Source organism: Plectropomus leopardus, chromosome 6 (assembly GCF_008729295.1).
Source record: "Plectropomus leopardus isolate mb chromosome 6, YSFRI_Pleo_2.0, whole genome shotgun sequence".
In the NCBI taxonomy this organism is placed as follows: Eukaryota; Metazoa; Chordata; class Actinopteri; order Perciformes; family Serranidae; genus Plectropomus; species Plectropomus leopardus.
The window spans coordinates 19,499,536-19,511,747 of NC_056468.1; the positions used below are offsets into that span (position 1 = coordinate 19,499,536).

Below are 12,212 nucleotides of genomic sequence, written 5' to 3' on the forward strand. Positions count from 1 at the left end.
AGGGTAAGGATATTTATTTTGCCTGAGCTGCAATCCAACATTTCAAGCACTGACCCTGGATAAACCATCTCTGGCAGCTGCAATCATATTTTAATATGATGGCAAATGCACATTTCGGTAACAAACACTAATGAAATCTGAACTTGCTCTATCATGTCACATAAATTATTGGCCCTTGTTTTGATATAATGGCTGACGGTTAGAGACAAGACAAAAAGGAGTTGTCTTCTGTAGTGATGATTTGGGGCTTAAATGCAGGATTGTTGTCACACACTCTTTAATAATGAACTGAAAAAGTGCGACGTCAGATATGCACAGCAGTTTTAACAGTTTTTGACTTGTTAATCGGGGAAAATAACCATGCTGATGTGCGTATGTGTTGCCATGGTTACCAAATGATTAGCATTAATAGTTTATAAACATGGCGTTATACAGATCAGTTATGAGATTGCTTCCTGAACAGGTTTCACGATCAGCAGGAGGCTTCATTAGTAGTATAATTTTTGAAATCACATATCTGCTAACCATTTGCTTTCATGCCATAAATGAGCCGCACAAGAGTCCGCTTGACAGCTGATTGAGAGCCAGCTTTGACAGCTTTCCCAAATGAACTGTACTAACTCGGTAAACAGACCTGAGTAAATTTAATCGAAACCAAACAGGTGAGGTGTGAAAGGACCCTAAGAATCACAATCTATTTGACCTTAGTGTTAAAAATGCTACATGAAGTACATTAAAAGATATCAGGATATAATATGTAATGTCCTGTATAACTTACACCATCTCAGTGGCTCCCCATCCCACAGCCTTGGCAGCAGAGATGAGTCCCTCGGTCCAGCGAGAGTTTCTGGCGTAGAACTCCTTAATGGTGGCTGCACCCTGAACAAGCAAAACAATGGTACTGTCAGTCCTGTTAGTTTTTTTAATTTCTGAATGGAGCAGAGCAGCTCCTTGTTTTCATCTCAAAAACAAAAGCTGCTGAACTCAAACAAAACAAAGCTACCAGATTTGGATTCAAAATTAGAACAGTGTGACTCACCCTCCCGCCCTCGACAATCTCCTTCTGCAAGTCTGTGGATGCTATGATCAGCATGCGGATGGCCTTCAGAAGAGTGGAGGATAACAGAGGAGAACCAAGAAATGAGGATGATGATAAAAAATAGCATGTATTCACAGTACACTGTGGCAATACAGAAGATATTAGTAGAAACACATCAAACTACAGTACCTTCATAAGGTCTGTGCAGCTGTTGAGGATTCTGTAAAAGATAGCCAACAAGAAAAGCCAGAAAAAATTACACAATGATTTATGTTTTCCGTCTGTTAACATTCAGTTCAGAATGACAGGAGAAGGGTTTGATTTTAATTCAACTTTAACAGATGATGCATCCTCTTACAAGTCTGTATTATAAGTTCCACAAACCTTTCATTGACCTCCAGTTTAATTCCTGATGTGTCCTTTCGTGCCTGATTCATCATTTCCTAAACACAGAAATGTACATGACAGTACTCAGTTATAATCAGGGCTCCTGCAGCTGACAGCAAGGTAGATCTGAGACTTTTACAAGCTGTTTTAATGCCACTTGAAATTAAATTTACGATCAATTTTCTAGTAACCAAACTTGAAGATGGACAATTTCATTTGGCCCAAATAAAATTTGTAATATAAAAATAAGTACTTTTTTTGTGAAAAAGTGAAAAAGTTCGATATCTATGTCAAATGTTGAAAAAAAAAGTGGACGAAACATATGGAAGACAATGGACATGTTATATTATCACAAAAATATCTATTTGATTTACCAACAGTGGGGAAATAGTGGGAAGTGGGAAATATCTGGTATTTCTGGTTGGTTTTCTGGGTCATTTTGTGTTTTTCAATCTGCATGTATGATTCCACTGCTCAGATTCCCATTATGACAAGTTTAAGAAAAGGAATTTATTAAATGAATTAAAAAAAAATTGATGTTACCAATTATTATGTAAATTTATAATGCAATGTCAGAAAAAAATATTCTTAAAATCATACTTCCATTGTCTGAGCATTTTTAAGACTTTTGAAAGATTAATTTAAGACAATTTAATACCAGTTAAGGTCTTATTTCTAGATGAATTAATTCAATGCCTTTTAAGACTTTTTAAGGATTTGCAGGAACCCTGATAATAGATACAGTTCACAACAACACAGTTTACATTGAAAATAATATGATCACATCTTAAAGTTAGATTTATCATACTCACATCAATCCTGCGGACTGCCTCTTCTATAGCCGCTGATGTTGCAGCCATTTCCTTATCAACCATATCTCCGAGCTCATCCTGACGAACATCCATGCCCTTTGGCCGCAGCTCCTGGATGTCAAAAGAGGAAAAATGATTAGTAATAGTAATAATAGCAACACAAATCAACACAAGGAACAATATTAAGAAGGACTTAAAACATCACTAGTGCAAAAACCCAAATGTCAACAAGTCTTGATCAAATAAGTTTTGATATCCCAATGAAATCATAAAATATTAACATTATGAAATTACACTGATGCATTTACAGTGTTAGAGTGAAGATAAAATTGTTTCTGTATCAGCAAACACCCACTGACACTAAGTCAAAGCCAGAGGCGAAGTCAGAATTTCAGCACTGTATTTTTGGCCTCAGTGGATCCAAAAAAATGAAATACTAAATTGAATTTATTTACAAATATAAAATAATATGCAACCAACTTGTCACATGAGGATGTTGGATTGCTGACTGATGTTTACCTAACTCTCCAGGAGACAAGTCGTGGTACTGGTAACTAAACAGTATGCAGGTGCAGCATTAGTCTCTTGCAGTGAACCTACATTATGTTACTGCACACTGCGCAAGCAATGTGCCAGATGTTGCCCGCAGTGGAGGAGATTAAGACAAGGTATTACTCATAAACATACTTCCATCTAACATTAATTGAAAACTGAGTCAGAAAAGTGTGTTCAGTCAATTAACATACTTCAATACAGAACTGTTATATCTCATTATGGCTGCAATTGATGATTGTTTATTGCTGATTAATCTGCCAATTATTTCAATGATTTCTCAATTAGTTGTTGGTGAAAATGGTGAAAAACATGTTTTCCAAAGCCCAAGATGATGTCCCTAAATATTTTCTGTTGTCCACAACAAAGATATTCAGTTTACTGTTAAGAGGAGTAAAGAAGGCAGAAATATTCGTATTTAAGAAGCTAAAATGTGAGAATTTTAACAATTTTTGCTATACGTACACCTACTGATCAGTTGTCAGATTAGTTTGTGATTAGTTTAATAGTTGACAGCTAATCAATAAATCGTTGCAGCTCTTCATCTCATACGGTGAACCTGGGGCTTCTTATCTTACCCTGACAATTAATGTAAGTTTCATAACATATCTAATAAAAAAAGGTGCAGATGTTCTGTGTTAGTGTCTCTCACCTGGCCCAAGTACAGGATCTTCTGAACAATGACACGAACGGCGGCCGGGTCTGCCCTCTGGAGGGTGGTCTTGGACTTCAGGTCCTTGAGGAACTGCAGACTCTCAGTGGCACAGCCTCTGCAGTTCTCCGTCAATCCTGCAGAGTGTAAACGAGCAGCGATCAACTCGGCCTCAATGCTGCGTTCTTATTTTTACACTGACACTTGAAACTTACTCTTCAAATGCAGTTTGAAGCACCTACAGCTGATGTTTGAAATCGAAATTGTAAATATTATTTTATATATAACAGATGTGGCTTTAGTTGTGGATGAATGGTGATAAAGATTAAATGACTGTGAGTATAAATGAGGTAATGCCAGTGAGGTGATCTAGAGCTTCCTTACGGTCTGCGTGGTCAGTGGGTGCCATGTGTGCAGTGGCACTGCCATTGATGATTGTATCCGCAGCCAAGTGGGAGAACTGGGTCAGCGCCCTCAGCAGACCTCCAGCATCTGGTTACAAGAGTATCAGTAAGAGAGCAGTATGTCACATTAACACACGAGCCACAAAACTGTCAGCAGGTCAGCAGGATAATGTCGAATCAGGAGCAGAGCAAACTCACCCCCCATGTTATTCAGATAATCGCCATGGCCCTTTTTCACTTTGTCTACAGAGCCCAGTGTGGCCTCCGCCCGACTTATGAGGTAATCTGTGTTTGGAGGATAATCAGAGGATTGAAGAAAAAAACATCAGCTTTGTTGAAGTCTCCAAAACAGACAACATACTCTGTATAGTCAAGTTAACCAGGTAGGTTCGTGGCTTTTTACTTATTTATCACACAGATCTCTTTCTTTGCTGTTATTGTGTTCAATTTATTTAAATAATAGAGCCAGGGTCTGACCTGGAGAGCTGGTGCAGCGTATATGAAGAGGATCATCCAGCTTAGCCACAGCATCCTGGATGATGTTCTCAGCCTCAGTGACGGTACCCTGCAGCAGAGCAAACTGCTCCTCCAGAAGCTTCTGCTTCAGCTGCTCCTCCTGACTCGACTACATGCACACAAACACAAATGCACATTTAAAAAAAACACACATACACATTTGGCTTAATACTTGTTAATGACAAGAGAAATATAATGAAACACATGAACTAGGTTGTTGATACATCAGAACATCTCACGATAGCCAGTCTGTACATCTGCATAGAGTCGCCAGTGCGCCCAATAATACAGTTTCATCAACAGCAAAACTGACTGTTACGATCACAGTACACCAAGTCTGTATTTTTTTGTCTAAAACTGTTGCACTTTTATAAATGAATACAACCTCACATTGTGTAAATCACGTTTGGACACTTAGAAACTTTCATCTGTCATTCAAGTTTTCCAAAAAGGTTCTATTTTCTGTGTTATTTTGCATCTATCAAAAGACTTGAGAGATCTGTTTGACCAAGAAGCAGTGAAGAAAATGTGGTGGCGCAACAAAAAACTATATTCATCCTAAGTTTCTTTGCAGTTTAAGATCTCTGATTTGTAAAAAGGCATGCTATCCTTGTGGATGTTTTTGTGATTTGTGTTCTTTAGTTGATCTTGACCTCGGCTGTGGAAACAAATTTCCTCCAACAGAGGACAATAAATTAACTATCTATAGTGTCCATCTTTTGCTCTCTTTAAATAAAAATATAGTTTAGCAGTTTCACACTGACAACGGCCTTCTTCGTAAACCGTTTATGTGAGCTGTTTTCATGGAGTGCATTTAAAGCTATTTTGTTCATTGCTGTTGATGTTTATGAGCCCCACAGAGAGTTGCCTGATGAATCAGTAATGACACTCACTTTTATTATTAGGACCCCAGGACACTTTTCCGTCAGCATTCAGACCCCTGTCTTTTCATGTTATAGACAACCCAAAATAAATACAAACTGTGCTTCAAGTCTTTTCCCTTTTATCTATTATTTATGGCAGAATCAGATGGTAGAGCATGTGTCACAAACCAGCTTGGAAGCCACTATTTATCACTGCATGATTACTAAATTTGCATCAAAAGCTGACTATGAGTCAAAGACTAATTAGGTGTATTCTGTACAGTACATGTCAAAGGTGCATGCCAATAATTTAACTGGAACTGGAACAATTGGAAAACAATTTCCTTATTTAGCAGCTTGTCAGTATTATCTTAGGGTTACAATTATAATATTGCATTTTATGTAAACAAAGCCATTGTACAAAAACGCAGTCACCCTTAGGATAAGGTTAAGAATCAATGTTTTTAAAAAAAAGTAATATTCAGATTTGTGCCTGATTATAATGTGATATCTCTGATAAGAAAATAACACAAGCCAGTGCGCTCCCTCTAAACGCTATACTATACTATACTATTTTTTTTTCTTAAAAACAATGCATTGTGTATTGTATTCCCTGCCTTTTCTTATTTTCTGTGTTGGGATGTGTATGGGTGTGTACACCCCTGCGCTCAGATGAGGTCAGGGCTTTATAAAATGGCCAGATGCCAGAGAGTAAGCAGCATGCATCTGAAAGATACAGTGCCAAAAAAAACATGCAAGTATAGCGAGGCGAAACACCAAACGAGCGTGAATCTGGTGTTGGCTTTTACTTTTGCTGGAGAGCATGTTCACCAACAGTAAATGACAACCCTACACAGTATACCTTTAAGGAGACAGACCAAAAATGCTGAATACACTTATGGTATTAAGTGGAGACGTGTCTGCTGTTCACACTGCTGAGCTCAGCTCGACAGTCCTGACTGACCTTCTCCTGCAGTTTGCCCTGCAGCTCTCCGAGCTCCCTGCTGTTCCTCTCTCGCTCCTGCTGAAGTGACGACTGCTGCAACTGCGCAGACTGCCGCAGAGACGACAGCTCCGCCTCCTTCTCACTCACAGATCGCATCAGACGCTCTTTCTCTGCCTGCATAGCCGTCATTGAGCTGTTCATCTGCTCCGACGTCTGAGAGAGAGAGAGAGCGAGAAAGAGAGAGGGAAGCCAGAAGAGGCAGATGGCGATGAGTGTCAGCAGGAAAGTCCATCCAGAAATGTATGACATGCCTGAAACCACAGGACAACTCTAAATACTAAATGTTGGTACATTTTTTAAACACAGTCAAGGTCGTTTCTGTATAATAACAGAGTGTATAATAACAGTGCAGGGGGAGACTCACCTTCTCGCTACTCTGCAGAGTCCCCTTGATGCGCAAAATTTCTGCCATCTTCTCGTCTAGCTCTCTCTTCAGCCTCTCCATTTCAAACTTTTGCTCTTCCAGCTATGATGACAAAAAAAAAGCATTATTTTTCATACAGTTACACAGCTCTACTACACTGAGACCTCCATGTTTTTTTTAAAGGAAAACATTAAACCACCAACCTTCATGTCAGCTTCCTGTTTAATTCGATCAACTTCAAACGACAGCTGCTGTTTGGTCCTCTCCACCTCCTCCTGGGTCTGCTGTGTCGCTGACAGCATCTTCACAGTGTCCGCACTCTGTCAGCACATTAACACATTTAGTATGACCACACACCGCCAGCTGCGGACGTCTAATTAAAACAAACATCTCTGGACTGTCCTGCAGTCTGTCTGTACCTTTCGGAGTAGTTCAGCATGGCTGGCCACAAGCTCTGTGTGCTTCTCCTTCAGCTTATTGTACCGCTGCTCAGTGGCCTGCGCTCTTTCTGCACAGTGAAGAAGAGATGACAGCGTTATCACATGCACTTGACCACACTTTGTCCATGCATATGAGAGACAGTGTTACATTTAACTAGGAAGTCACATTGAGATTAAAACCTCTTTTGCAAGTGAGACCTAGCCAATACAAGGTCAAATAGCTGAATAAAAACAGACAGGACAACAACATCAAATCACAACATTGTAAACAGATATGTCAAAATTCATTAAATAATACAGTGCATGGACAAGGCACCAATATTTGGTCTCGAGTATGTTAGTTTATTTAAGCAGCCGTGGCTAGCAGTGAACACTTCCATTATTTTAAAGAGAGAAGTGTCTGTAGCTTGAGCTTGGCCTGCAGGTCATTCTAGGACCAGAGACTGTAGAAGAACAGACTTGTTTTTCCAGCCTCTGTGCTGTAAAAGGCACTTTAAACTCAAGCCATTTTTTTGCCTAATATTATGACTGCTTTGCAATGATTAAGTAAATTGCTAATTTACCTGAGATGATCTAAAATGAAGCGGTGTGAGGGATGACCATCCTACCATGCTGTGTCAGGTACAATGATGAGTCCTGGAGCTAGATTTTGTAATTTAGTGTTCAGTGATTTTCTGTATGTCAGCGAGGAAGTTAGCTTCACCCTGGTCACCTTGACAAAAAGGCTTTGGGATTTTCCATTGGATTTTGGTTCAGAAAGCCCAATGTGAATTTGAATTTCTTTACAAGATAGTCAATATGGTCTTTTAGACACCTAAGAAGGCAATCACCAGGAGATGGCGCCAGGTAGACTGTTTGTTATGTACTTAAGTATTGACAAACAAACAATAAAACCTAAGTTAAAAAAAGACTCTAGGGTATTGATGGAGAGGGTTAGAGCCTTTGTTTGCACAGGGAAGAAAGTCATAATTTCACTTAACGTTGAGTTCAAAAGCTATTTCAGATCTGATAGGACGTGCTGCAGGGTGTTAAAATCAGTTTAAAGATTAAGAAGTTTCTGTCTGCAGTGGGGGAACAGTTCAATTCACGGCTCCATGACCTGTACACAAATGGTGCTTGCATACTTTGAAATTATCACATATGCTGTAAGTGTTGTCTGTTTGTCTTACTTTCTGCCTCAGCAAAGACGGTCTGTAAGCTCTCATGCTGTGCGTTTTGGCGTCGTGTTGCCTCCAGCTCCATACGCAGTTGTTCATTTTCCACAAGAGCACGTTGTTTCTGTGCACGCTGTTCTTCCAGTTCTGCCTCCAAGCTGTTGATTTGGGACTTCAGCTGTGTGATGTAGCGCTGAGCCTTTAGATGGGGGAAAGAGACATCAGTGAAAATCTAGTTTGTTCAATATTCAGCATGACAATCTTGAAAGTCTCATCCCATAAGATGGATCAGTTTTTACAAACATCAGCAGCTCGTCTCTCGATACTGGCAGAATGTTATCACTTGATCTTTTTTGTAGCAATCGAAAGCAAGAACACACACAGCAGAGAGAGGAGGGATGACATGTAAAAAAAAGGAAGCAAAAAAAGGGGGTGCGAGCTAGTATCGTATGTGACGTCAAAAATCTCAACTGGACACCCTCATCTCATTTAGAGGTTACTTGCCACATTTCACATGTCAGGGAGTAGCATTTGCATCCGCCCAACATATGACCCAGATTCCTTTGCATCTAGATAATAATGCCCTCTGCTGTCACACCTCTTTTATGCACACACAAAAAAAAAGCAGATGCTGATTCATTCAACAGTCCTTACCTCTGCTTTGACTCTCTCCAGCTCTGCTCTCAACAACTCCAGGTCACGCTTCAGGCTCTCAATCTGGAGATCCCTGCCAGACAGGAAACACACAGTCACAGTGCACTGGCACAGACTGCAAACTGAAACCAGATAGTCTCACTCACAATCACAGGTTACAGTGAAAAACGCCCTGGCTCACCTGTCATCGAAGCCTCCATTTGGAGGTCCAAACGTCTGATCAAAAATGTCCAGCTGTGGAGAAAAAGCATAATAATAAGTGAAAAAAGCAAATAGAATGCCATGTACTATTATGTATATAACAAAGATTCCCAAAAAGTTTGGACGTTGTGTAAAACGGACATATAACAGAATGTAATGATTGGCAGATCTTCCCCCACACAGTTGGAGAAATACGTATTCAACACATTTTCTTTTCATTGAAAATATTTCCAATGCAGCTATTCCATGAAATTTAGAGCAGATATTAGTATTAGAACACACTAACTGAAATGTATTTAATACTTGGAGAAGTCTTTGTTCGCATTGTCAGCTTTAAGACACTTCCTGTTTGAAGAAATAATCTCTCACAGTGTTAAAATGGGATTTTGGTCCATTCTTCCACATTGTTTTTAAATTTGGAGGATTTCAGAGGGCCGCTTGTAAATCTTGAGAAAGAAATTTCAAGAACTATTTTTCTAAATTCCCAATGTTATCACAGAAAGTTGATGTAACACAGTGGTAAACATGCCTGTCCCAACTTTTTTGGATTGTGTTGCAGGCATGAAATCCAGGATGAGTATATTCTTTTTTTAATATTAGATTTAAACATTGGATAACTTGTCTTTGTATTGTATTCAGTAGAATATATGTCAAAAGGCCTCATAAATAAGGGCACTCTTATTTCATCTTGTTTGCATCTGTGAATTATGAGTAGTACCTGTGGCTGTGACTGTATGCTGGACGTTGAGACGTCGCTGACCTCGATGAGCGGCTCAGGGTCATCATCATCGTCATCTTGTTGTTCCGGTTCGTCCTCATCAGGGATGACCACCACTGGCTTCACGTGCTTGGCCAGTGAGGCCGCGTGCAGGAAGTTAGGTGGGGACTGACAAAGAGACGGACCAATAGTGGATATACGTAGTTTAAACATGTAACAGTGTGTTATCCTTTTGTCTATGGTCGGCCATGAGAAAACTTTTGAATTTCAACATAGCTGTGTATAGAAATAATAAGCCAATTTCCCCAGTTTTAGCTGACAGTAGGAGTATTGGGTTTATCATAAAGTCTTTGACATTCAAGATGGAAGCTGTGACTCAGCACTGAAGTCATCCCACCTCCCCCCGTCCCTCTGAGCTCTTACATCAGGCAGTTTGGGGATCTGGATCAGTCTCTTGAAGTACAGCATGTCTCTGGCTTTATTGAAAAAGGTCTTAAGGCTGTGGGACAAAGGACAACAAGTTACTCTAACACTCAATAAAATGTTTTCTGGACTTATTTCATGTGTTTTATCACAGTTGGCAGGTGTTGCAATCTGAGTCATTGTACTAAAAGGCACATGAAGGATTAGGGAAAACAATTAAACTACATAATTTGTTATAAATGTGAAACAGATCTCCCCCAACTCTGGAGACTCTGAACTCAGCAGCAAAGATATAAATGGATCTGTGAATGTGTGAACTGACGCATGACAAAGGGCGGGGGACAGGAGGCAGAGACGGGCACATTTGCATGGGCACTGCTGGGCGAGGCAGGATTTTGTTGCACACTTGTTTGAGTGACTCTCTCTCCTTAATGCCGTCACTCTCATTCACCAGCAGCCTGAGGCCATTTGTGACCTACCTGTGGAACTGGTCATGGAAACGATCACGGTGTCCTTGTAAGGTGTCAGCCGGGAGACCTGAAATCCACAACATGGGGCAAAATGTTTATGCTTTGAGACACATAAATAACTTTAAAGGAAATATATTGAATTACATTCACAAATTGCATGCATCATTTAACTGACATAGAAGATATAAAGGGACAGTTCAACCCAAAATCAAAAATACATATTTTTCCTCTTAGCTGTGGCGCTAATTAACAATCTAGATTGATTTGGTGTGAGTTATCAGCTGCAAAGATGTCTGCCTTGTCTGCCTCTTCAATATAATGGAACTAGATGGCTGAGCTTGTGGTTCTCCAAGCACCAAAAAATTACATTTGAAAAAACCCAACAGCAATGTCTCTTTCCATAAATCATGACCCGGTTATTCAAGATAATTAACAGGCCTTGTTGTGATCTGTTTCATGTGGGAAATACTTTCTTTCCACCAAACTACACCCGCCAACTATATCACCATGCAGAAGGAAGCGTGCGTCTTCTCATGGACAAAAGGCTCATGCCTGTGACATTAATGGCATCCTCCTTGGCTAAGCTTCGACGTTAGCTTGCTCAGCAGTGTTAAATGAGTAAACAGTAGATGCACGCTTTCTTTCTGCAGGATGATACTTGGACAGGTGTGGTTTGGTATAGGTACAGTTAACACAAAAAACATGCACTTATATTTTTTGGGTGAACTGTCCCTTTAACATATTTATCCCAGAATTTGTGGGCTAAGAGCTTCAGAAATATTTACATTAATTGTCTTTTTTCGAGTGATAACTTTTCTTACAGGCATGCAGCTTGAACAGCAGCTTGACGGTGAAGTGGTACAGGTGGCTGCAGTCCTGGATCACTTGGATGAGCGGAGCCAGCCGACACTGGCCTGACGTGAGGGTGGAGATGGCGATGGACGTGTTGAGCTGTCGGATCACTGGGGGACAGATCAAAAAAACAAGAACACAGTAATTATTAAGTACCGTATCTCTTTTGACTCTCATGTACCAAACATTTTGATGATGTATACTTTTTGTTTTAATGTCTGCAGCAGCCTTTAGATGGTGTCTCTGTCAATTATCCAATTAGATGCAGACAGACTTTTGGTGCAGACAGGGTGTAGTTTTACTCATTATGACTATAAATAATCCTGATGTGGTCTCCGCAGATTCCTTTGGTAAAAAAAAAGTGCAGACTCCTTCACTGCGTATTGCAAAGATAGTTTTCACATTCGGTTCTGTTGTTATTTGAGTGCCTCACTGATTGCTGAAGTAGGAAGATTTTTGTTCCAATGGCTCTAAAACTTAGCGCTGAGACTAAATCGCACATGTGAGTTCACATACATTTTTTTTTTTTTTTTCATTTAAATTCGACATGATTGAATAAATTCATTACATGGTCTATGTTCCAGATTTTCAATATAAAAGTTTTATCATAAAACAAAAATAATAAAAAATTGTAAAAATTAATTAAATTGTACCATAAATAAACAAAATGCAAGAAACAAAAACCTGGAGTATGCTTAACAGAGA

General features: G+C 39.6%; 1 protein-coding gene across 2 annotated transcripts in view; it reads right to left on the bottom strand.

Annotated features, from left to right (window-relative positions):
• hip1rb (huntingtin interacting protein 1 related b) overlaps nt 1-12,212 on the bottom strand; it is a 33,406-nt gene that overhangs the window by 3,267 nt on the left and 17,927 nt on the right. For both annotated transcript variants that reach the window (XM_042488063.1, XM_042488062.1), the window contains exons 8-27: nt 11,477-11,617; nt 10,665-10,722; nt 10,186-10,261; nt 9,763-9,930; nt 9,025-9,077; nt 8,844-8,916; nt 8,205-8,388; nt 7,015-7,103; nt 6,799-6,915; nt 6,596-6,697; nt 6,190-6,384; nt 4,324-4,471; nt 4,045-4,131; nt 3,827-3,934; nt 3,443-3,579; nt 2,239-2,349; nt 1,424-1,482; nt 1,229-1,259; nt 1,040-1,102; nt 779-879 (exon numbers count right to left, since the gene is read on the bottom strand). In XM_042488063.1, the coding sequence (XP_042343997.1) occupies nt 779-879; nt 1,040-1,102; nt 1,229-1,259; nt 1,424-1,482; nt 2,239-2,349; nt 3,443-3,579; nt 3,827-3,934; nt 4,045-4,131; nt 4,324-4,471; nt 6,190-6,384; nt 6,596-6,697; nt 6,799-6,915; nt 7,015-7,103; nt 8,205-8,388; nt 8,844-8,916; nt 9,025-9,077; nt 9,763-9,930; nt 10,186-10,261; nt 10,665-10,722; nt 11,477-11,617 (2,101 nt within the window). The remainder of the gene's footprint in view (nt 1-778; nt 880-1,039; nt 1,103-1,228; nt 1,260-1,423; nt 1,483-2,238; nt 2,350-3,442; nt 3,580-3,826; nt 3,935-4,044; nt 4,132-4,323; nt 4,472-6,189; nt 6,385-6,595; nt 6,698-6,798; nt 6,916-7,014; nt 7,104-8,204; nt 8,389-8,843; nt 8,917-9,024; nt 9,078-9,762; nt 9,931-10,185; nt 10,262-10,664; nt 10,723-11,476; nt 11,618-12,212) is intronic.